At 36.6% G+C, this 26688-nt stretch overlaps 1 protein-coding gene across 2 annotated transcripts in view; it reads left to right on the forward strand.

Annotated features, from left to right (window-relative positions):
- Positions 1 to 26685, forward strand: part of SATB2 (SATB homeobox 2) — a 211497-nt gene extending 184812 nt beyond the window's left edge. For both annotated transcript variants that reach the window (XM_011974555.1, XM_011974554.1), the window contains one exon: positions 25608 to 26685. In XM_011974555.1, coding sequence (XP_011829945.1) covers positions 25608 to 26069 — 462 coding nt within the window. In that variant the 3' untranslated portion in view covers positions 26070 to 26685. The remainder of the gene's footprint in view (positions 1 to 25607) is intronic.
- Positions 26686 to 26688: the final 3 nt, after the last annotated feature.

Below are 26688 nucleotides of genomic sequence, written 5' to 3' on the forward strand. Positions count from 1 at the left end.
TAGCAAAGTCTGGCTTTGGGAAAAAAATGATTAAATTTCATTGATAAGCCTGTTCTTAGGCTTCAAGTTATAGACCTGATTGAGAAAATGGGCCATTTTTATTCTCACATTTTTACTTATTCATTCAACAAATATTTGTGGAGTTTCTTGAATATGCCAAGTATTATTCCAGGTACCACATACCTAATAGTGAAAAAAAAAAAAACAAAATTTTACATGTACATTGAGCAGTTTTCTCTTTTATTCAGAATGTATTTTTAAATAGACCTCCATTTTCCCTCTGGCTACCTTGCATTATTCTAGAATTCATACTGTAAATTAGTGGAATTCATAGGTTCTGTTTCTTCCTCTGATCCTGACCCTGGGTGACATCTTTCTGCTTCTGTTTTTCTAGCTGTTTCTAGAATAGACAGGCAGTATCTCTGAAACATGTTAAGCCTCTCAGTGATGAGATTACTTTAAAAGAACAAAGTGTGGCTATTTGAAGGTATCAAACCAAACAGACCTTCTCAATCTATTCTGTAGAGTCCAAAGTGATTTACATAGCTCTACAAAGAATGGCATCTGTTGATTAATGATCAAGTTGGCATTTTTAAAAACAGTTTGGATGGAAAACAGATAATAAATATGTCCACTCCAACCCTTATTTCTCCCTCACCACACAGACACTTCTCTTTTTTTGTCCTGCTCATATTTATTCTGTCCAGCCAGAATGACTTCTCCAAGTTAGCCACCTTATTTACTTGGCACTGAGGTATGGGCTAATTCATTGTTAGTACATGAACCAAGCCACGTGGCTCATATGGTGTGCCTTTAATAAAGCTGTGGTCCTTGGAAAGTTAGGTGTGTGAACTAGTCCCTCTTAACAATGAGCTGTTATGGCAGAAAGTCACATGCTGTTCTAGGAAGATGGGAGCCTTCTTCACATTTTCTATTTCAATTTTCTACCAGAGTACTTGTCATTGATAATTGTTGATTTCAAAGGTATTCATCATCATTGCAGAAAAACGGAAAAGAACATCTGCAGAGAAGGGCTTCCCCACCTGGGTCGATGAAGTTCTCATTATTTCACTCTGTTTGGTCAGTGTACTTGTTTCACATACTTTGATTTGGGCCCAATCACTCACACAAGGTCGTAAATCTAGGAGGTAATTAACAGTTGAAATAGGGGATGAGGGTAGCTTAAGAAGCTCAGTCTCAGTTGCCTTTCTGAGAATACGAGGCTACATGCTGGGGATCTGGACTCAACAAACTCGATCGGCAAATACATACTAATACAGTCATGGTTAAAGCATTTTGGACTGTCTGACTTAAAAAATATTTCAGTACAAAGTAAAACATCCAAATGAAAGTATAATTTATTTTAACCTCCATTTTTTCTTTTTTAAAAAATACTTAAGTAGTATAAGTTGTCAAAGAGCTTATTCAAGTGGACTGAAATATTATCTCTGCTGGAAGCATGGCGAGGTTTTTGGATAGAGAGGAAAGGCCACTGGACCTTCAGATCTGGGTTTGAATTCTAGGACCATCACTGGAATTGGAGCTCTGATGTTGTAGAGGCTGCTTAAAATTTCTGATACTAATTTGTGAGAATAATCCCAAATTGATAGGGTTATTTGAAGTTTATATGAGATGGTGATTGCATAGAAGGCACCTGAGAAATGTTAGTAGGTTCTGAGCATTATTAGTAGTAATCTTAAGGATAAAGGGAATAATTCTTACTCAGAAGAGCCCAGAATTGAATCAAGGATGGTGTCAGCATAGAATTTCATATTCAGCAAGATACAGGAGCATGCCTCGCCTCTATTGTTTGCATATAGTACAATTGTTTTAAGACAGATTTAGAGACTCAGCTGTCTGGTTTCATATGGCCTTCCTACATTTTAAGCTCTTTTAAAAGTCATTGTAACTTACTTAAAAGTTAAGTGAGAACTTTTCTTCTCAGCTCTGAATGAAATCCTTCTGTAGAGCATAATAAAATGCCATTGGGTATGACAAAAGTTGGTTAGTGCTTTTTTTTTTTTTAATGTTTTTAAGCTTAAAAAGCAAAAAGGCTACTTCAGCCTCTGCATCATCTCTGAGACTTCTGCTGTCCTTGCTACCCATTAGCATTCACAAAGCTGTGAAAGAGCCATGTAGTGATGATGTTTGAGACTCTTTGGTGCAGTATTAAATAGGCATCTCCCACATTAGCAGCTCTGTGCTGGCCTTGATGGATTCAAACAAGGGAAAATAAATATTCTCTGGTGTTGAGTTCCTTAGAGGCTACCAGGAAGATGAATTCAGGCTACCAGAAGATGAATTAGGATATGAAGTGACAAGTAGAGTGAAGATGCAGAACTTGCTGTGACCTCAGGACTCTCTTCAGTGGGACCTCTGTGCTGAGAATAATAATGGCCTATTTTCACATATGACTCTTCCGGGCATGACCACCTGGAATTCTGCCTCTTTCTCTCCCATGTATGCAGGTAAACAGGAGTGGACTTACATACACTAGTGTCACTGTAGAGGGAACATAGGATCAGCTCTAATTTACTCAAACCAAACGAATACAAAAGAATAAAACATTTGCAAATTTTACTATTTTAACTATTGATGGCAATAAATTATTTGAAGTGTAGTTCACAGCAAATACATAACCAGTCATGGCTTTATAAATGAAAGCCACAGGGCAATGAATATAACCATTTGGTTTTAATTTTAAAAAATTGTATCTTGCTTATATAATAGTAGAAACAAACACAAATGCTTCTTTTGAAATTAAAGTTTTCTGTTTATAAACTTCGAAGTGCATTTAAAATAGATGACTGGGATTTACTTAAGGCTAAGTATAGTATGGCTTTAAGGTTAAAAAGTTTCCAAATACTTAAAATTTTTCTATATGATTATTGCCCCCACACTCAGGATTTCTGTGTGTTGTTTCGGAGACCAGAGCATCTTAAAAAGAATAAATATTACTCTCTATCTCTAGTTTCAATGAACCTTTGACTCCATAGCAGAAAAGATGACATGGTAAAGGAAAGGGTACTGTAAGTGACATGAAGTATAGTCCTAGGGCTGAGTGTGTGACCTTGGATGAGGCATTTCATTGTGAATTTCCATCGACCATTTTGTTTTCTTTTGTTTGTTTGTTTGTTTGAGACAGGGTCTTACTCTGGTTGCTCAGGCTGGAGTGCAGTGGCACAATCATGGCTCATAGCAGCCTCTACCTCCTGGGCTTGGGGGTTTCTCTCTTCTCCCACCTCAGCCTCCAAAGTAGCTGGGACTACAGGTGCACACTACCATGCCTGGCTAATTTCTTGTATTTTTAGTAGAGATGTGGTTTCACCATGTTGCCCAGGCTGGTCTTGAACTGCTGGACTCAAGCAGTCTACCTGCCTCAGCCTCCCAAAGTGCTGGGATTACAGGTGTGAGCCACTGCGCCTGGCCTCCATCTACTGTTTTCTAAATTATTGCAACATGAGTTAGGTGATTGCAGAGACCGCTTGTATCTAAAACACTCATCCTGTGAGTTGGCTCATCCATTTCTAATTTCCATTTGCGTATCTTAATGAGAGTGTAAAATACAACAACAACAAAACAAAACAAAAACCCTTTGCTCCTGGGAGGTTCAAATGCATTTTGGAGAAACAAATTAGCAACACTCTAACAGATTATGAACATCTTATATTGGACTCAGAGACCCAGTTGATTTTCTTATGACTGATAGTTTTGGCAATTGCAAGAGAAAGCCAGCCACTGAGTTTTAAACTGTCGTAACCAAACCTACCTACTGTGGCTTCTCAGCTGTTTCTGTTTAGTGTGGAAATCTAATGTAGCTGAAAACTACTGCTGATTTTTATTAAGTTGAAGTCTGGAACTTCCCCTTGTAATGATAGAAAAGCACACTTTCAATTAAAGGAAAACTGCCAAAGTTCTGAAATTCATTTATTTTATTATTACTTGGTTTGACCCTAGAAATGGGAGATCAAGCAAACTAGATAGGTTTGACAGTTCTAAGGTCACAAGTTCAATTTCCTCACAAGTTGTTTCTAGATCAAATTCACTGCAAATCATATAACCCTTCACCTTTTGATGTAGAATATTTTATGGAATTGTGGATCACATTGGGGTCATCCTAATAATCACTTTGGGCCTGGGAAAATGACAGGTAAGTCAGGCCAGGCAAAGGAATTCAGTGAGCAAGTCTGAGAAGCAGTACATGGCTTGTCAGAAGAGACCAGCACAGTGGTCTCACTTCTTCATAGTAGAGTCAGAGTATGCTGGAGAAAGCCTACTCTGGCTCGCCGAAGCCAATTGTTAAATTTTTAAGAATTTCAAAAGCTGGTTGTTATACCATTGGCAGCATGAAACTGGCTGTGGTGGGATTATTCGCGCTACAAAAATTGGTGGATTATTCAATTGGGGCTTTTTTTTTTTTCTTTAGAGACCCAGTTGTTAAATATTTGCCAGGGCAACACTGAGTAGACTCCAGTTAACTTTTTTATTTCAAGCTCTGTGGCCATCCGTGTATTATTTATTTTTTATAAACAAAACTTGCTGAAAACAATTGTATGAAAGAAAAGTCAGGTGTTTCCAGAACTGATTGTCTGATTGGTAATACAGCTTATTTGATCACCCAGATAACAAAAAGAGTTTATTTAAATAGCAGTTTTTTCTATTCTTTCCTTGTCATGCTTTCCTTTAGTTTAAATTTATTTCTTCATGTTCAGACATGTTTATATTTCTTTCTTATGCAGCTTACAAAGCTCACTTGAGTATCTGGTTGAATCAACTTTGTAGAATCTTGTAGCATAATGGGTCCATAATTTGTGATTTCCTAGTGCCAAACACCCAAGATATTTGAGGACTCCAGGTAGAAAACAGGAACAAATTAACAGTTATTTTTTTAGATATGACAGACTCAAACAGTACACCTCAAAATTGGGTCAATTTTTTTTTAAAAAAAGTAAATTAGGGGCCAGGCGCGGTGGCTCAAGCCTGTAATCCCAGAACTTCGGGAGGCCGAGACGGGCGGATCACGAGGTCAGGAGATTGAGACCATCCTGGCTAACACGGTGTAACCCCGTCTCTACTAAAAAAAATACAAAAAACTAGCCGGGCGAGGTGGCGGGCGCCTGTAGTCCCAGCTACTCGGGAGGCTGAGGCAGGAGAACGGCCTAAACCTGGGAGGCGGAGCTTGCAGTGAGCTGAGATCCGGCCACTGCAGTCCAGCCTGGGCAACAGAGCGAGACTCCGTCTCAAAAAAAAAAAAAAAAAAGTAAATTAGGGAGCTAAAATCTATGATGTGAACTCTTAAAGATAAATATATGTGAATATGGAAAGGTATTCCTGTTTCTGTTAGGATCAAAATGAGTAGAAGGTGCTAAAGTGAACATGTACCACATAAATGCAGTATTCACATGCAAGGATTTTTTTTAAGTATAGTGTTTTGCATTTCTTTTTTTTAACGACGCGTGTCAATAGTGTACTCAAAAATGTGGTAAGAGAAGAGTGGCAAGGAATTTTGGTGGGCCAATGCCAAATATTTCCATGTGGTGTAATTTAGGGCTATACTTTTGAGAGGAACTCTTATTTGGGTGCATCATGGGAAATGAAAACCTCCCAAGGAGATAGGGGCTAAAATAGTTCAACAGCATATCTAGTAAGTTAAAATAGTAATGAAAGGAAAGAACTAAATTAACTGATTCTTTGGTTGTAAAACATAACCTGAATCAAATGCATCAGGATATTCTGTCAGTTGACAATTCTTCAATAGATCTTCGTATTAGAACCACTGATTTACCAGGAGAGAAGAAATTTTCTTGTCATTTTGTTGATAAGAAATCAACCAATTTGAGTTCCTAATACAGATGTAATAGAGGTGGTATGCTGTACTTTGATGATCTCTATATATTTGCATATATGAAGCAGAGTTAGTACTTTCTACCATATGAACATGTAACTGTCATCTGTGTTCTGGGTTGCCATTCCTCACATATAGAAAGTGTATGTAATCAGTTCCTATTTCATGTCATATTCATCTGCATTTGCAACATTTCAAAGATTAGTCGGAAACATCTTGGCAGAGATGGGAAACGCAGAGTTACTTATAAATTCCAGAGCTACAAAGACACAGACCAAACATACGATATTAATAACTAGTTTGAGGGGGAGCATTAAAAATTAGATTAATTATTTAGAAAGTTGAAAGCATTTGTGATAATTTTTCTCTTCTTGAAATAGATGCTGTGTTTTGTGTTTTGTTTTGTTTTGTTTTGTTTTCTCCCACCCTCAGACGTTTCCTTTCTCCCCCCTTTTCATGTTTTGAATTAAAAGCTAAAGACAGGCTGAAAGGGTATATATATAACTGCAAGAAGAATGTGGTAAGTCATGGCAGTGGTTTGTGATCTCACAGACATGGTGTCAGAGACTGAATACCAAAAGCGAATCCTCAGCTTCCAATGGATTTACTTGAAATCCTTCACCCTTGTAGCATATCATGGGTAATAGCATATCATGGATAATTACATTTTTACAAATGGTAGAGAAAATCATTTTGACACACGCATAGTATTTTCCAGCCAGACCAACTTTTCAATCTTTTACATTTTTCATGCATTAAGGCTCATATTTTCTTTGTTTATTTAAAAATATTATCAATAATAGGTTTGTTCTGTGGTCAACTTCTGAATAGAAAATACTAAGAAAGACCCCTTTTTTCCTGTTGCCCCCAAGTCAAACATTTGATACCTTTTCCTTTGTAGAAGTTTTGGCCACTCATGTTTTTGATTAAGAAAGTTATGGCAACCAAATTTTCATGGAGATTTTTAAGAGCTTTGGTCATTTTTCAGCTTACTGCTAAGTATAATAGAATGAATTATGTTTGGTGGCAAATCACTAGAAAAAAAAAAAACAGGAGAAAAACTCACAGGAGAAATACTGTCATTGATTTCTTTGCTACTATACTACTGTCCAATAAAGTGAATTCTGGCTGGATGAACCTAGAAAAGGCTGTCCCCACTAGCCATTCATCTGCATCAAAATTCCAGGGAACAGAAAAAAATTGGGGGACAGTATTCTCTTTTCTTAACCCTTTGTGATCAAATGTGGTATTTCATTTTGAAAATGAGACTAATTCCCCTAAGGCTTTTGAAAGTTTAATAATACACAATAAATAAAATCATATCTAATAACTCAACAGTTTCATTTGACACCATCATCTAGCTGTGCTGCAACTGCGGAAACATAAATACTTGCAGGCTTCAAAAGCCCCGTTTCTATTTGCTAAATAAACTTGGCTGGCTTAAAATTCCTCTGTGTACCGTCATTAATACAATCTACTTTGACAGCATTTAATTAAAGTGCTTTTTCTCTATTAAATTCATTAAAAGTTCTCCCCCACTCCCCAATGTATAACTGCTTTCCAGATGCTGAGTGGCAAGGACCTATAAGCCTCGCTTTAAATAACTTCTCATTTCTCTTTGTAAAGTGTTTATTACATTCAATTTAGAAACTGTTAAATATGGCTTAGAAAGGAAGTCAGATTCCAAGACATGTTCTCTATCCCTTTTAGCCATCTCTTTAAAAACAAATGTTAGTTCAACTCATCTGAGTAAGCATTTATTATCTGCATATTTTTCTTATATTCTGTCAACACTGTTAGACATTTAAACTGATAGATAATAAAAATATGATTTCCACATCAGGGTTGGGGAATTTGCATTGGTTTTAAGCAGGTACATGGCTTGAATACGTTTGCCTGCCCAGATTCAGGGAGAGTAAGCGTAGCAGTCTAGTATTAATAGATTATTGACAGTTTAATGTCTTGGCACCTACTTAGCCCATGAAGTATAATAACCAGGAAGCTGTCTGATATGAAAGCCGTCAATAGCATTTTCAATCAAAACCTTTCAGTTAATTGCTGGTTGACCTTAGAGGTTTCCTTTAGGCAATAGCATTCTTAATGTAGACCAAAAGGACCATATTGATTTGTAGAGTTTATTCAGAGATGATTATTTAATACCCATTGCTCCACTATATGTGGTAAATTTTGCCTTTTCTGTTTCTGCCATATGAAGTGGTTTTATTTTAGCATTGCTTTTCACAAATATTCTTTTTACCTGCTCTTCTTTCAAAATATCTCATTAAATCTGTTCTCTTCTCAGAAATAGAAAGTTTGGAATTTTGAGGGTATCCTTGATCAAGTGGTTTTTGGTTTTTGTTTTTGTTTTTGGTTGTTGGTTTTTTGTTTGTTTGTTTGTTTTTGATAGAGTCTTGCTCTATCCCCCAGGCTGGAGTGCAGTGGCGTGATCTTGGCTCACTGCAACCTCCGCCTCCCAGGCTCAAGCAATTCTCCTGCCTCGGCCTCCCGAGTAGCTGGGATTTAGGCGTGTGCCACCATACCTGGCTAATTTTTGTATTTTTAATAGTGACTGGGTTTTGCCATGTTGGCCAGGCTGGTCTCAAACTCCTCACCTCAGGTGTTCCACCCACCTCGGCCTCCCAAAGTGCTGGGATTACAGATGTGAGCCACCGCACCTGGCCTACTCAAGTGTTTTAATATGATAATAGAGTTTTGATAGAACTCTGCTCAGCATGGAATTATAATTCCAATAGCGACCCTGACAAAGCTAAAAACTGTACTCTCAGTAAGGGTAATTATGTAATGCCCTAAAAGCACTGTACCCTAAAAAAAATGTTGTTTAATGCCAAAATGCTTTTTGATTTCTGTAAGTATAAATGAAATGGCTTATATTTGGCCTCTAGATTTTCTTAACTTCCATTATTTATTTAGTTTCAGTTGCATATTTTTTGAAGCAAATTTTGATAAAGTCGAAGTAAGCTACAAAGACAGGCAAAAAGCAGTAAAGACAGTTTGTGGCTCTAACTTGAAACCATTCTCTTTGCTCACTTTGGAATATGTGGTGTTGGAACTATAGAGGTTAAATCAAAGTGTGGGCAAAAAAATATATACATTGAAATAATTTTGTTACTTTTTTTCTTTGTTGTTTCTTCACAAAGGCTCTCTTTGTTCATTCCATTCCAAAGAAAATCATTTTGGCATTTAATATGTGTTTTGGACAGGACATTCAGTGTTTTCTATAGTATTTTGTATATAGGCAATATTCTTTCATGTTTTGCTCAGTTGAGAGCCATTGACATTTCAGAATCTTATTGTGATACATATGATCCATTTTTAAACAAATACTCTGGCTTTTATAAATTCTGTATTGTTTTTAAAGGTTCCCTTTGTTTGTCTTATATGGATTCTCTCATTTTTATTTGTTGTTTTGCTGTTTTGCCTCCAGCAACTTTTCTTGTCATGGAAGCTGTCTGCTGCAGGCCCTTTAAGTTCTGGTGATAGTAGAAATATTTCTGCAGATTGGGGAGGGAGAGAGAAGCAAACTGATGAATATGTCCATTTTTATCCCTGAGAATAGGAATACCTTAAATGTCTCTTGAGTGTTAATAATTTTCAATCAGATTTTTTTGGGGGAAAAAAAGAACTATGTGAGTCAGTATGGCATTTATTAACCTATACAAAGTGTATGTGTGCCTGTATCAAATTATTATAAACTATGATAATTCAGCTCTTTTCGGTAATAAGTGTATTTTTAGTGAGTGCCTACGTAGACTTAATACTTTATTTCCCCTTAGGACTATTAGATGTGTTCTAAATTTTAGGATGTCTTTCAGTCTGTGTAATGTGGCTATTGCCCGTGTAGATGTATATATTCATTCAAAGCACAGTGCCTTGACATTGTGCTAAGTTTAGAGTATGTGGAGGTGAATATAACACAGAATCTATCCTTAAGGAGCCCAGAGATCAGTGGAGAGGCAGATATGAGAGCAGATAACTATAATACAGCGTGTAAATAAGAGAAAGAAAAGCACAAAAGGGTCACACCTGCCCCAAACCTGGTGAGTTGGAGAACTCAGAAGGCTTCCAGGGAGTAGTGCTGCTCATGGCCCTTACAGATTCATCAGAGGTTTCCAAGAAAGGGTGACACAGCATGAGTCTGGGGGCTCCAGTGTAGAGTTGTTGGAGCACAGCCTGCAAGGCAGGGGCTGGGGAGCAAGGACGGGCAGGGGCTCAGGCCGCAGTCAGGTTACGGGGCCTTCTTGGACACAGAAGAGGCCTAGACCACCTGAAGGCCACTGGGCCTTTAGCAGGATGTTCGGTTGGCTGTGACAGGGAGGCCTGTTGGGAGGAAGTCAGAGTAATCCAGGCAAGAGATTATAGGAGTCTGAATTACAGCAATGGGAGTACATCTGGAGAAGGGGAAATTAATCCAAGAGCTGTTTAAAAGGAATAATCAGCAACACGTGGGATCAACTAAATGTGGAGTTTCAGATGAGGGGAAGGAGTCAGTGAGAACTCTCAGATCTTGGCTGGAGCAACCTGGGGGGTTGGTCTTGGAGCACCAATTGAGAGCGTTAATGATTAATTCCCTGCTAATGTCATTTGTAAGAATGTTTGTTTTGTACTGAGTTCCCAGCTATTAAATTAAATCCACCCTGAAGCATATCCACATTTGAAAGTATAATAACTTGACAGTTCCAGTTTCTGAAGATGACCTACACAGGGTAAGCAAATATGCTGAGAAAAGCCAAGGAGATGTGGTGTGGAGACACAGTTGGACTTGTTTGGTGAATCTGAGTAGATAAGAATGCTGAATGGTCTTGTGGGAGTAGCATGGTCCTGTGCTGCTCGGAGACTGGACTCTTGCTGGTGGGAAAAGGAGTCACCAGTCCAGTTACTTTGCCCCAGGGAATTGGGAACTGAGATTTCTCTTCCCAGTGACCATCCTTGGCACCCTGGGAAAAGGAGACTTATTTTCTTGAGAAAGCAGTGATCTAAACAAGAGTGCCTGTCCTTGTTGGCTTTTCACTTCTCCCCCGATATACCTACCACAAAGTTGAGAAGGAAAAGTCTATCCATACCTGGTTTCAGGTAGTAAGATCATTAATGTGGAGGATACAAAACCAATATTCCCATAACAAATTAAAAGTGGTTTAAAATGGAAAAGCATACCCTAGAATTAAGAGCCCAAACTTTTGGGAAGTTTCTACCTCACATCATTTAATTTTTCCATATTATTTTTCTCTTGAAAGGAAATAATACCAAGAAAGCCAGTCTCTGATGAAATTAAATGAAGTTGAAAACTAAAGACTATGTTTGATAAGCTCTCACTTGATACCTTTTAAGAGCTAAGCCACCAGGAATCTTTGCTGCCTCTCCCTAGAGATCAATGGCCTCTGCCTCATGGTTTGAGGCGAAAACACTTCTTTGATCATTTGACTTTGTTTACCCAGTTTGGACTTTTGGGTATAATGAACTATAATATGTCAGTGGTGTGGTAATGCTAGATATTTTTTTTCTCTTACCAGAGTGGTTGATTATAATACACTGCTTAAGATTTGCTTTCTATAAAAGGCATATTTGTACTTTTATGTGTTTGATTCACGCAGTGCAGTTTTCTCAAGTCCTGTTATTAAGTGGTTACATTCAGAAAGCAAAAAATATGCTGAGGTAGTATTTTCTTGGTGAACATCTAATATTTTCACTAACCATAACTGTCAGATTGTTCTGACTTCTGAGTACCCCAACTGTAAAAATTATACAGAAAATGTGGCCTAATATGGGATTCTAAATAGCCTCATGTGAGGCTTCAAACACATGGATTACCTTCTTTCATCTCTTTCCCCTGAAGTAAAGCATCTCATCCAAACACGCTTTCCCCTTAAATAATTGAAGTCCTCTCTTTTAAGAGGCTGTAAAACACTTCAGTTGTGATGTCACTAGTGCCATTGCAGTTATGGGGATTTTAAATCCTAAACTGGTTCTTGGCTGAGGTTTGTCAGGAAGGGTCTCTCTTTTTGAGCTAGCAAATTTTGATGAAATTGGGTGTCTGCTTTGTAAAAATGGTACACAGAGATAGAAATGTAAAAATCCCTTTATAATCCACTCTAAAATGGACATTTGGGAGAGAAACTTCCCTATAAGGTATTCTAATTTTTGCTAACATTTTTGTTGTTTTCACTTTTAATTCCAAACTTGAAATATTGAATAATATCCTCTATCATTTATAGTGTTATTCTTAGAGTTTAGTAGATTTTAGTTGAAAGTGTTTATTCACACTAAAAGAAATTTGTGCTAAAAACTTCGATTGAAACAGAACATAATTTTGTATTTTTCTCCATTAACTAGCTAAACAGCAGTAAGCATATATTTGTTACATGTTAGACTCAGGGGTATGTCATTTTGGAGTCAGAGCTCAATTTTGTATATTTGTTTCTTCTTCTGAAGAATAAATACAATAGTACCTGCCAATATTGTGAGATTATTTCATTCTTTTTAAGAAATAAGAAATACAAAAGATGATAAAGAGCTTTGAAAATAATTACAGGATTTAAATAATTACAGAAATTTGATATATGACCACGGAGTCATATTAAATAATCTATGTGTAAATCAGTAATAGTAATACTTTATTTCAATGAAGCTTACATAATTTATTGAGATCCTATGACTGAAAGTATACATAGATAATCGCCCCCCACCACACGCCTCCATATTATCCTTGTTTCTAAATCATCCTATTCCAAATAGGATGATTTCAATTTATATTTTTCATCACCAGATTTATAAATACTATAAAGGGATTTGGAAATGGTTTGAATTCTGATTCTTTGGTGCTTTACCTTAGGAATCATTATTTAAGTCTTCATTGACACTTCCTGGCTGACTAGGTGATGTCTCTTCTTATTCAATGTATCTATTCTTTTCCTTCATGTGTCTTAAAACATTTTCATTTAAAAGGAATCAAAACTCTGCTTTGGTTAAATTTACTGGATGAAATGTATTTATCTGAAGTGGTCTCTGTATTCTATTATTTTAAGCTTACCTTGAATCTGTTTTAAAACAAGCTTCAGAGCTCACAAATCATGTGTCACTGGCATTGATGAAGTTATTTTCATTTGGGTCACATTTTTACTTCACTTGAGAATTATTTAGCCAGCTGGATTAACTGTTTAAGCATTCTGATGGATCATGCTTAATCTGAACCCTTTGCACGTCTTTCTTTCTTAGCCTTTTTCCATTGCTGAAGTATTACAGATTTCCAGGTTGGTTCTTTTAATATCATTGGGATTGTGGTACCAAGTCATCCTAACCTTTCATCTTCCTCATTTAGTTACCTGGTTATGTTTAACTTAAGAGCATCTTCTTTCATGTATGCTGGTGCTAAAGACACTTTTTTTCTCAATTATACCCATGAAGCAAGTCACACATTTATTTAAAAATCAGAATCCTAGAGGTAACTGTTACCCTGCTCATTTCCATCTTACTCTTTATTCATTTTAGCCAAATGTAAGGTCTTTAAAGACACTTTAATCTGTGCCTTGAATTGGGTCTTCAAAAGATAGGCCTTTGCTGTGAATTTTTAGGCTAGACTTTGTGTTCTGAGAATACTTTGTGAAGAGTAGTGGAGGAGTGTCAGAACAGGGAGAAATTAGTGCTTATGGATGTCAGGCAAGTGAGAATGCGGCAGGTGGGCTAGGGATGGCGTCTCCCAGGCATAGGGACACATGGTCACAGCCTGGACTGTCCTAAAGGGTCCGGTCTTCCTCAGTCTTCTCATGGATTGTGTTTGTTGTTTTTGTGAAATCGTTTTGGTCATGTTAGCCCTAGATGATCAAATAAACCTGTTTCTCAGATGGTACTGATGAAGGGGAAGGAATAATTGCCATTAGATACATTATGTGTCCATGCTTTTCCCCAAGTACTAACTGGAGAGTGGATTGTTTTCTACATTCTCTTCCTGTCTATTTGATGTAGTTACTCATCTCCTTATATTGAAGAAGCAGTTCACTCAGCCACCTACCTCTTCAGTGTTTGCAGATTCTGGTCACTCCCAGCAATCAGATTAATGACTGTGCCATTCCCCCCGACGCCTAACAAACTATACCAAAGCTGTTCATATAGTTGTTCTCAATTTATAACCAAAGAGGAAATGATATAAGCCAAAGGCTGTTTTAAAAACCATGCTTCCTCTAAAACCCAAGTTTAACAGCTTATTGTGTCACAATATTTTTATGCTTTTATCTTTGACCAAAGTGTTTATTTTGAGAAACAATTATTAAACTGCATTAAAAACATACACTGTGTTCCCATAGTATCTTGGTTACAATATTTTTTTTAAAAAAAACAGACTAAGGCTGGATGAAATTGAACACATATTTCCATGTCAGACTTCCTACCATTTTGCTTGTTTGTATTGATTTCTCTTGACATGGTCTTCTTTTATTGACCACCACTTTTTTTTTCTTATACTCTTTCTCTCTCTCTTTTTTTTTAAATCCCCCTCCTATAGCTGTATGTGCTAAGAGCAATTGTAAAAGAGAACCAACTTATATTAAATCTGCCTGGAGTCAAAATGTAATCTAACACCTGTAGTCTGCAATTTGTCATCACTTCATGGATACTTTTTTTTTTTTTTTTTAATAACAGATTTCCTGAGTTTTGACCTTAGGATACTGGGTAATCCAAAAAAAGCAACAAAGCTAAACCATGGTTTTTTAATAAGTCCTATAATGTTAGGATGTGAAATTACAATCATAAGAGCCAACTTAAGTAACATCATTTGAAGTTAGAAATAGTGCTGAGTTGTGTATCTAGGAGAATATGTTTTGCCTGTGAAAATGTCTTTGTGTGATAAAGTCAAGAGACAAATCATAATGCATGTGTAATTTCTCCTACACTCTTTCCCTAAGGCTTTCCTAAGTGATTTTCTCCTACACTCTTTCTCTAAGGCTTTCCCAAGTGATTTGACTCAAGGAAGGATGTTTTTACTATTGAGCGTGATTCATGTCTTCCAAAGTTTTCAAACTTTTTGGTCTCAGAATCTCTTTTCACTCTTACTATTGAGGACCCCAATAATGTGTTATATTTACCAATATTACCGTATTAGAAATTAATTCTGAGGAATTCTTTAAATGCTTACTAATTTAAAAATCATTATAGATAATACACAGTCATCCCTTTGTATTCAGGGGGGATTGATTTCAGGACCTCTTGCAAATAACAAAATTCATGCATGTTCAAGCCCCTTATGTAAAATGGTGTAGTATTTGCATATAATGTACATACATCCTTCCATATACTTTGAATTATCTCAGTTTACTTCTGATACCTCATACAGTGTAAATGCTACGTAAATAGTTATTATACTGTATTGTTTGGGGAATAATGACAAAAAATAGTTGGTACACGTTGGGTACAGACACAGCCGTTCTTTTTTTCCTAAATATTTTTGATTGTGGTTTGTTGAATCCATAGGTATGGAACCCATGGATATGGCGGGCCAACTATATATGCATATATGTAAACGCTTTATTGAAAATAAATATATTTTAAAAACAGAAAATAAGAGAATGCCATTGTTTTATATACTTTTGCAAGTATTTTAAAGTCTGACTTAATGAAAGACAATTGGATTTTCATAATTGCTTCAGCATTTAGTCTAATACAATATGTGGTTTTGGTTGATGCCGATAAGGCAAATCCAGCCTCAGGTACACATATAACTGAAATAGGAAGAAATATTTTAATCTGCATTTCACATCATTGTGATATTCTTCTTTGATACTAGAGCAACATTCTACAAGTGGTAGTTTCTTAATGGTTAGTTGCAAAGTGGAATTGAATCTAAAACTATATTGAACTTTTTATACTTTCTCTTTTACCTATTCATAACTTTATAACGCCTTACAGGTTTACTGTATTTTGTAAGGTCATGCAGCCCTTACAAATGTTGGCACATTTTATTATATGACATATTTAAAGGCAAAACCAAACATATTTGTTAAATTGCCACTAATATTAAAAAAGTTAAGTACTGGGAAACTACTAAGCATATGGTGACCACTACAAGTTTTCCCAAAATTCTAAGTTTTGCTTGAAAGGTTAAAAGGTATCATTGGCAACAAATGCTGTCAGATATTCTTCCTGGAGTGATAGCCTCACTTGATTTTTAAAACAATGTCAAATATGCAGATCTGAATAACCATAGTCTGTCTATTAGTTCTTTCAAGTCAAATTGATACTCCATGACAAACATGGGTGGCTCAGCTTTCAAGTCCAACAATCACACAAGTGCTGTTTCTCAAGACAACCATCTTCCCTCAGTATGCTACAGAAGTACTTCATATGCACTTCCCATTTCTTCACACAGAACATTAAAAAGAAGTATACTCGAAGACTGAGACTTAAGTAATACAATTTTACTGCTTCATCAAAGATGCTCTTAAATGAAAGTGGCATCATTTTTGCCGTGAGCTTGTGACAGTGAAAAATACAACTGCCTGGACCATTTGGTTCTGCTGCTTTGATTGTTGCAGGCCAGTATTTCCCACCAATGCTTTTGTACCATCTGCAAATTCTGAAGTGTGGTCTATGCGATAGGCCCATGACATCGAAACTATTTTCATAGCAAATTCAAGACATTATTTACCTTTTTGACTTTGCTGAAATTTGCAGATGGTACAAAAGCACTGGTGGGAAATGCTGGCCTGCAACAATCAAGGCAGCAGCACCAAATGATCCAGGCAGTTGTATTTTTCACGGCCACGAGCTCACGGCAAATTTCAGCAAGGTCAAAAAGTTTATGTTTATGTTCTAAATAATGTCTTGGATTTGCTATGAAAATAGTTTTGATGGCATGGGCCTCTTGCATGGACCACACTTTGAGAACCGTTGATAAAGAATGTCTTCCTAAGAGGATGTCAAGCTGTATGTATAGAAGGTGTCAACTTAAACGGACTATAACTTGAGGCTCAATTTCATGTAATATATGCTTCAGAGGCAACTTTCCTGTGCTAGGTGCCATTTTGAGTACAAAGATGTATGTAGTATTTGAGTGAAAGAAATAAGAAAAGTTATCGGTAGATGTGCCTATTTGTAGATCTGTGGGGTGAAAAAGATTTCTGAATTTGATGCTTTCGTAATAAGCATGTTGATAGAAAATATGAGTGACACATTATACTCCTGATTCTTAAGTCCTTCTCACGTTTCGTAATAGCTAGTACTAATTGAAACCCTACTTACGGCTTCAGAACTTTGCTGCTACATACTTAGCATGTATTATCTCACTTTCCCTCCTATCACTACAAGCACTACAATGAAGATTTTACAGTTTAACAGACACTGTGGCTCAGAGAGAGTAAGTAATGTGCTCAGAGTTACAAGGCTAGTAACTAAGCAGTTGTGGTTTTGCAGTCGAAACTGGATTTAAAACCAGAAGTTTGTGACCTCAAAACTTCTCCTTACCATGTGTATACAATGCCATCTTATAGTTATACAGTGCCCTAGGAAGTTTTTGTTTTGTTTTGTTTTGTTTTGTTTTTACACAGGAAAGAATGTTTTGCTAAAAGGGAATAATAGCAAGGAAAGTAATAACTAGTTTTGCTGAACAAGAATAACTGATCTGAAAGTAAAGAAGAGAGAACATGGAATGCAGTGCCACAGAACAAAGATACTGAGCACTAATTGTGTCCCAGGCATATGGTATGCCAATATGTAGCTCACTGTCCAATAGTGACAGAGACATAAAATAATTATATTAATATTTACATTAGTTATTAATCATTAAAGTTCTCCTCACTGAATTTTGGGACAAAATTAGTTGTCCCCAGTGCTGATTTTGAGAAAAGGGGAATATTAGAGGGTACAGTTAGGTTTTTGAAACTTTCAATTACGTGATATTTTATATATAGTCCATTTAAAAAATAACAGCATGTATTCATTGTGTTCATTCATCTATTCAACAAATTCTAATTGAGTTATGCATAAGGACTTTCAACCAACTGTTACTTTTAAGTAAAAAAATAGTGTGTATATATATGTGTGTGTGTGTGTGTGTATAAAATCTTGTTTGTGTTATCTCCTGTTAATGTACCTTACCTTACAGGACCTGAAGCTTTGTGTGAGACTTGTCATAGAGAGACAGATGTGACCACCTGGGAAACTGTTTTAACCTGTTACTACACTGTATCAACCACCTTATATAGTCACCTCCTTAATGATTTCTCATATATACACACACACACATACCTACACACACACACACACACTTTTTTTTTTTTTTTTTTTTTTTTTTTTTTTTGAGACAGGGTCTTGCTCTGTCACCCAGTCTGGAGTGCAGTGGTGTGATCTCGGCTCACTGCAACCTCCCTGTCCTGGGTTCAAGCAATTTTCCTGTCTCAGCCTCCCAAGTAGCTGGGATTTCAGGCGTGTGCCACCATGTCCGGCTAATTTTTGTATTTTTAGTAGAGACAGGGTTTTACCATATTGTCCAGGCTGGTCTTGAACTCCTGAACTCAAGTGATCTGCCCACCTTGGCCTTCCAAAGTGCTGGGATTATAGGCATGAGTCACCATGACTGGCCTTAAGTATTTTTTTCTTAGAACTTTTAATAGAAGAATGCTTTCCTTTTTTGGATCACCTAGTTTATGTTCTGTTCTAAAAAATGAGGTAAAATTAAACATTTTTTTAAATTTTACTTTAATTTTAATTATTTACAAATTAAAATAATTCTAATACTAACCCAAAATAAACATGGATAAAAGTCATCTTGTTTGTGTTCTCATCTCCTATTAATGTACCTTACCCTACAGGACCTGAAGCTTTGGGTGAGACTTGTCATAGAGAGACAGATGTGACCACCTGGGAAACTGTTTTAACCCATTACTACACTGGATCAACCACCTTATACAGTCACCTCCTTAAGAATTTCTCATTTTCTGTATAAAAGAAGACCACAAAGTGTTGGCATATTATAAGTAATGCAGCTCACCCCATAATGATACAGTGAATTATATACTTTCCTAAACTTAATCATTCAAGATCTCACTTCCTTCCCTACAGGCAAAAAGCATTATATTTTACACATGGCTCCCAGCTGGTTTTCATTGAGGCCTTCAATATCCATTTGAACACTGAGAGCTTTAAGAAGAGCTGCTTTATCTTTCTTAGTCAACTTTGGTCATGGTACCATTAGGTCTTTTTGTTTTCAAATTTTTCGGTTTTGAAGGCAGAGAAACAACATGTGTCCATATTATAATTGTGCTTTATCACTGGGCAAGGAACTTTTGGGTTTCATTTGCAGTTAATGTCTCTTTTGAGTATATTTACAACTTCTCATTCTTCATTGCTATCTTCATGTCCATTTATAGACATAGGTGTCATATTTCAGCCCAGAGAGATTACAGCAAATAAACTTTTAACTTTCTATTTGTTTATTCCTACCCATAACTTATTCATCAGCCCTTAATTGTTAGAAATAGGACTTCTTATTAAAAAGCTGTATAAATTAATAGGTCCAATTATTGTAGATACTCCATACATGTTTGATGATACGTGGATACACTTTTTAAAAAATTCTTTTAACCCAGGGCTGTTTTTAACATCGTTTCTTTCGCATATGATGAACACCTCTGATGAAGAAGACAGCAATCAGTTAAGTGTAAAGTAACACTTCTTTGGAGGGTAGAAGTGCCAATGCATACTTCTGGCTGTTTTTATGATAATGTTGCTATTTGTAATCCTCCAATAAAAATCCAGTAGTATATTACAAACAAATTTTCTTGCAAAGTAATTATATAAATATTTTCCTATCTTTCTAGTAATAGTAGTAGTTTTCAGGTCTTAGTATATTTTTGGTTATCTCAGATTTTATGAATGAAGTTCACTGTGAGGGCTTTCCATTACCCTGACAGTGGAATGCCAAGCACTCCATGCTCTTGCTGTGGCTCTCAGGTGTCGTTTTGCTGGAGCATGGTACTATCCAACAGTACTTTCTGTGCTAAGGGAAATGCTCTGTATTGTGCTGTCCATCATGGCATCGCGCAAGTGATACAATGGAGCACTTGAAATGTGGCTGATGTGACTGAGGAACTGAGTGTTTGTCTGTTTAATTAATTTAAATGTAAATACCCACATGTGGTTAGTGGCTATTGTATTGGGCAGCACAGCTCTAACATGCTGACTTTCTTGCGGTTTTGCAAATGTACCAAGTATATTCTTGCCTTGCAGCCTTTTTGCTTGCCTTTCTATTATCTAGAATGCTTTTCCACATGGCTGGGCTTCAGATCCTTCAGGCCTGGGCTCCAGTGCTGCCTCTGTAGGGAGCCTTCTCTGAGTCACCTTGTCTCAAATAACTTCCCCTCCCCACAATCTTCCTCCTTATGCATTGCCTTGTGTATTTATTACTACCTGACATTTTATTTACGATCTGTCTCCTCTAAAGACTTTTTTCAATTTTTCTCTATATTTTACTCACAGAAGTCAGGAGACCATAATGTTTAAGGGCACGGGCTTTAACATATCCTTGAATAAGATATGCTTGATAAGGCTAGTTCTGCTGCTTACAAACTCTGCACCTTAAGCAAATTATCTACACTTTTGGAACACCAGTTTTCCCATCATAAAATGAGGGTAAAAATGCCTGCCTCTAAGAGTACTGTGAAAATTAAGTAACATTAAATATATTTATAGCATTTAGGTCAGTGTGTAGCTCATGAGTAAGCTTTATATGAATGGTAACACCTATTATTACTATTATTATTGTTATTAAATCTACTTAGATATTTCATTAATTTCATTACTGTGAACCCTGCTTGTCATACTGAAAAATCAACAGCAGAAGTTATGAATAAGAAAGGCTTTTAAATAAACCATTTAGGACTCTCTTTACAGAAATGAATTTGTTGTCTAGATTAACTTTAATTTTGATGGAGAAAAATCCAAACCAAAAAAAGAAGTAGGATGAGTTGGTAGGCTTCAGTGTGCAAAGATCGAGAGTAAAAAGGAGTGGATAGTTACCCTTATGGAATTAAATATTCCATTATTTGGGAAAATCACATGAAGAGGGGTGTTTGCCTTAGGGATAAATAAAGGTCAACTTCTAAGCCCATTTCTTAAAACTTTTATATTGAAATATGGTATAGTTTGCATACAGTAAAATGCATAGATTTTAATTGTACAGCTTGATAATCTTTAGACATACACACATCCTTTTAACAAACGCACAAGTCAATATAGAGAATATTTGCAACATCCCAGGAGGCTATCTTCCACCCCCTTCTACTCAGTAAACCTCAGTGGAAACCTGTTATGCTGGGATCTGTCAATGCAGGCTTTTCCTACTTTTTTCTATTCTTATATATTAATTTGTTTTTCCTGTTCTTTCACATAAGTGGAATCATACAGTTTTTAGTCTTTCATATCTGACTTCTTTCACTCAACAGTAAGTCTGTGGTATTTATCTGTGTCTGTATATATAGCAGTAGTTCATTTTTCCTACTGCTCTGTTATATAAGTATACCACAACTTATTTATCAATCTTATTACTGGTAGACACTTGGGTTGTTTCCAGTGATGACTAAAACTTCTATGAGCATGCCTTTCAGAGGACATAGCCACTCATTTCTGGTTTTATGCAGTGTTTGTATGCTTGGCATTAGTAGGTACTATCAATGGGGATTTTTTTGCCCCTCCACTGGGCCCATTTTGAAAAAGGGAAAAAAGGTAATGCTGGCAAGTCCTTGGTCCTGCCAGCTTTTCATAAATAGTTTGAAAGATGCTCGGTTAAACTTAATATGAAGAAAATCTCAGAAAACTATAATCTAATAGCACAAAGGACTAGTTTGGAAAGAAAATTTTATTCATTTTGCAGGACATTCTGTTAGTTGGAGTAATTGTGAATTTTGTGACTTAAAATACTAATTAACAAAAAGATTATGCCCAAACTGTCAAATGAGCCTAGGAATGAAACCGCTTATAGGTCCGTCCATCAGCAATCAGTGGCATGACTCTCAGGGCACTTGCTTGGGACAGAGACCAAATTTGATTCGTTCTAGTTCACTAACAAGGAATTTAGAAGATATTCTGAGAAATTCAGACCAAAAAAAAAAAAAAAAAAAAAAAAAAGAACCCAAACCTAAATATCAGTTAAGTGAGAGTTCAGAAACTTTTCCTGTGAAGAAATGGCTAAAAGAGTTGACATTATTTAGTCAAGATGTGAGAAAGTGAAGAAAAGATGACTTGATTCTGCCCTTTAGATGGCAGGATTTTAGAAGAGGATTTGGATTGGCTTTCGTGCCTAGAGAAGACCATCTTATAGGCATTAGGCACTGCTCTGCTTGCGTTCAGAGTACTTATGCCACTAGAATAAACTACTACATGGTATTAGGAAGGATTCTTAGCAATTGGCCAGAGAGGAAATTATGTTGTTCTTTTGCTAGGAATTGTCTAGAGACAATAACTTTCTGCCTGGAGTAATTAGAACATTTTAGGGGAATACAGATAGTTAGGACAGATAACTTTTAATCTCAGATATTATGTATATTGTGGTTGAAAGGGACTTATAGCCAAAGAAAAATGTCAGTATAATAGAAAAAGCTCAGCTCCTTTGGTAACTTGTAAGACGGTTTCACTTAAGGGATGCCCATTTGGGCATTCAGGGTTTGACTGCTCTTTCCTTACCTGTTAGAAGATGCTAGAAGATATAACTTAACCATCTTCATGTAGATGTCACCATGCTGCCCAACTCACTATGGTACATTGTCTGACCAGAAACTATATATTTCACTTTGTAGATAATTTCTCTAACTATTACTTCTCTTGAGAAACATCTTCCTAGTCTATCATGGGCAATTGCCTTGTCATTGTTCCCTGGAAACCTTTATCAGACTGACAACTCCCCGTGTTTGTTAATTCCAATCCTCCGAATCGGAATTAAGAGGAGATGCTACATGTTTCCAGTTCAATCTTGATCCACATGGCACCTTTGTGAGGAACTTGTCAGGATTCAGTTAATTAATCCATGTAAAGTTCTTACAACCACCTGGCACAGAATAAACATTCAGTGAGGGGTAGCTATTCTTACTGTTCTTTCTCTGTTTCATGTTTAGCTTCTCTGTACATATGTATTACTAGTGCTCAGTTCTAGGAAATAAAGGGGAGTGAAGCAGGCCAGTTGGTTGGACCTAAGGAGAAGAACAAATGCAATCATGCAGAAAGATTATAGTAACTTCAAAGTATAGTTTTGGAAAATCTCTTTAAATCTAACCAGTGCACAGTGGAAAATCCCTGAAGAACCAATCTAATTATTCAATTAAATGGAACCGTTATGCTGACTTTTACTACAGAAGGCAAGCATAATTTAGAAAATGGGGCATTTTAATTCTCTTTTGTTTTCCAATTAGCACAATTACTCTAATGGGGAGTACTCATGCTTGAGTCTATGTTCTTCCAGTATGTACTTTGCACATAATTTCAGTCTCTCTTTCCCCCAAAACTAGAATCCTCACCTGTTGACATAGAGGTTTCCTTATTACAGTGCTCATACTGCCCAGATCATGGCCTCAGAGCAAATATCCTTCTACCATGAAAGCTGACCTGACCAGCACCAGTCCCCCAACCCCCACTCCTGGAGCTCTGCTTTTCCTGCCGGGTATAATTAGGATGCTGAAGTAACAGAGCTCTCACTTTTTTTTGCTGATGCCAGCTTACCACAACAGACCACATGAGTTTACTCTTAGTTGAAAGTGGTAAGGAAAATGCTAAGAACATTCATTTTAATTGGTCAACATTATACGGACTTTAATGCCACTGTTTTATAGTCCTGTGCTTAGGATTTCTTTCTGCCACTAGCCATCGGCTTATTATAGCAGATAGTCTTATTTGCTTCTGATTATCCTTTTTATTATTATTTGATTATTACTTGAAAAATTTAAACCTCTTTTGTTTATTGCTACCTTATTTAGGTAACAGGTTCATCTGCCCTAACTTTTGTTAAGTTCTATGTAAAAGACTGACATTTTCACATTGGTGGGAAAGTATTTTTTCATCATATGGCCCTCAAGACTAGGATAAATGGCAGAGTTTTGTTTTTTTTTTTTTTTTTTCCTTAAATGCTTGCTTTGATGCTGTTGTTTCGTAGCTAAAAGACTATGGGTAGTGTGTGGTGATGGCAGGGATGGTGGTGTGAATGGTCCTTTAATGTAACTAGATGTGTTTTCTTTGCATTGGTTGGATTTATTCCTCCTGAACTCTGGAAAATGTTTAATTTGTTATTCTAATATGAAAAAGATCCATAAAATATGAAAGAATAGTAAAAGGAGAATTTTTTTTTTTTAAGTGAACTCACTCTTCTTAAAAGTTTTGGGAGGATTTAGGAAGTTAGACCCAAGTATAGGAAATGTGGTCTTTGCCTTTGGAACCAACATGACACATTTTAGTGGGGAAGAGCACAGTAACCTTGTAATTCTGTCATACAGCTGAAGCTGTAAGGTGTGGGCGATGGCTGCAGTTCCTCATCAGGACTTCATGCTCCATCTCCCCCTCCACAAAGTCCTTCTCACATAGGCCTGTGGGGAGAGCTGGGACTGAGTTCCTTTGAGTAAGTTTACCTAAGATTTTGCTTTTTTATTAAATGATTGGGAAATAGGTAGAAATAAAAGAAAAATTATTTAAATTACAACTAGAAAGCTTTAACATTAGGAGAAAAAAAACCCAGAAATTAGAAAGTGTATGCAAAACAGAGGATTAGTTTATAGTGATATTGAGAAGGTCCATCTATGTAAGTATAAAATGGTCATTTAAATTCATAATTCAAGAAACAGTTATGTCTTTAAATTAGTTTGAACATTTTCACATTCTAAAAAAAAACATTTAAAATCAAAAGAATCAAAATTAGAACTAAAAGAATATAAAGTCATTTCTAATTTTACAAAGGATTGATTTCCTGTCTTAAGTACCAATTATTCCTCTATAACACTATAAGAGTCATTATGAGGCTGATAATAATTGCTGTCATTTATTGGATGTTTGCTCTAAGCTAGAGATGAGGCAAACTATGACTCATGGGCCAAACCTAGTCTTATTGGAACACAGCCATATTCCTTTATTTTTGCAATAGAATAGAATTGAGTAGTTGTGGCAAAGATCGACCCTCCAGAGCCTCAGATATTTACTATCTTGGCCTTTCCTGACGAAGTTTGCCCATCCATGATTTAAGACAAGCACTGTTTTTTGTAACAATTATGTCATTTAATCCTTACAACATCTCTAGGAGGTTAGTTTCTTATCCTGCTTTTATAGATGATGAAATAGAGCCTTAAAGATATTAAGTGACTTGTCCAGGGTTACTCAGCTAAGTGGAAGAATATGAACTTGAAGCCATGATAGTAGAGTCCATACTTTCCCCTTTGTGCCCAGTTTCTTTGTGGTTAGCCTTCAGAGAGGTGGCATATCTTGGTGGTTAAAGGTATGGAAGACTCTGAAGCCAGGTTGCTTAAAGTGAGAAGACCTTAGGCAACAAATGACTTGACTTTGTGTCTTAGAATATAAATGTTGGCAAATACTACTATTATGAACCTCATGTTTTGTAGGTGAGATACTAAATCTCCAGAAATGCTTTTACGATTTCCAAAGACCTGACTTTACAAATGACGATAGCTTACCTCCAGTGCTAGATAGATAACACGTATTTCAGAGGGCTGATGGTTTTGGAAAGGTAAAATCATAAGTCCAATGTTCATTTTTTTTCTCTCTTAATTATCAGGTGCTTCATAGACAGCAGTCTCAGCCAGCCAAGGAGAGTTCCCCTCCCAGAGAAGAAGCGCCTCCCCCACCTCCTCCGACTGAAGACAGTTGTGCCAAAAAGCCCCGGTCTCGCACAAAGATCTCCTTAGAAGCCCTGGGGATCCTCCAAAGCTTTATTCATGATGTAGGCCTGTACCCCGACCAGGAAGCCATCCACACTCTTTCGGCCCAGCTGGATCTCCCCAAACACACCATCATCAAGTTCTTCCAGAACCAGCGGTACCACGTGAAGCACCACGGGAAGCTGAAAGAGCACCTGGGCTCAGCGGTGGATGTGGCCGAGTATAAGGACGAGGAGCTGCTGACCGAGTCAGAGGAGAACGACAGCGAGGAAGGCTCCGAGGAGATGTACAAAGTGGAGGCTGAGGAGGAAAATGCTGACAAAAGCAAGGCAACACCTGCTGAAATTGACCAGAGATAATGTGAACTTCTACTAGGCAAAGCAATACATCGGTCCAAGGATTTTCTGCTTTCATTTCTTTAAAAGTTTTGGGTTTTTTTGTTTTGTTTTTTGTTTTCGTTTTTGTTTTTTGCTTTATTTTTGTCTTTTTATGTCTGTTTGTTTTGTTTTTCTTACCCTTTTGGACATTTCTTTGTTGCAGAGGATACACCTATAGACTGAATAAGTTCAGTATTTCCGAATCAGACATCGCCTTGGCAAAGACACTAAAGCGTTACACTTTATCCCGTCTCTATGACTGGATCATAGTCATTATAATCACAGGAGACTCTGCCTTCATTATCCTTGCACTTAACGGAAGTTAAATCAGGCAAATTCCAGGATGAAAAGAACTACGACATAAATGAAGGAAGCTACAAGTGTGTGTGTATATGTATATGTATATATCTCTATATTTACATATATATATTAAAATTGCATGGGACAGAGACTTTACAATCCGAAAGAATAGACTGTGAAATGAGTTCTTAAAGAAAAGACTTGTTTATGTATTAAAAAAAAAACCACTTCACAGTGAGTCGCTTTGGCTTTTTGATAAACTGCGGCCTGCTCTCAGGGTGGGGTGACTATTTTTGAATTC

This window comes from Mandrillus leucophaeus, unplaced genomic scaffold (genome assembly GCF_000951045.1).
Source record: "Mandrillus leucophaeus isolate KB7577 unplaced genomic scaffold, Mleu.le_1.0 Scaffold146, whole genome shotgun sequence".
Lineage (NCBI taxonomy): Eukaryota > Metazoa > Chordata > Mammalia > Primates > Cercopithecidae > Mandrillus > Mandrillus leucophaeus.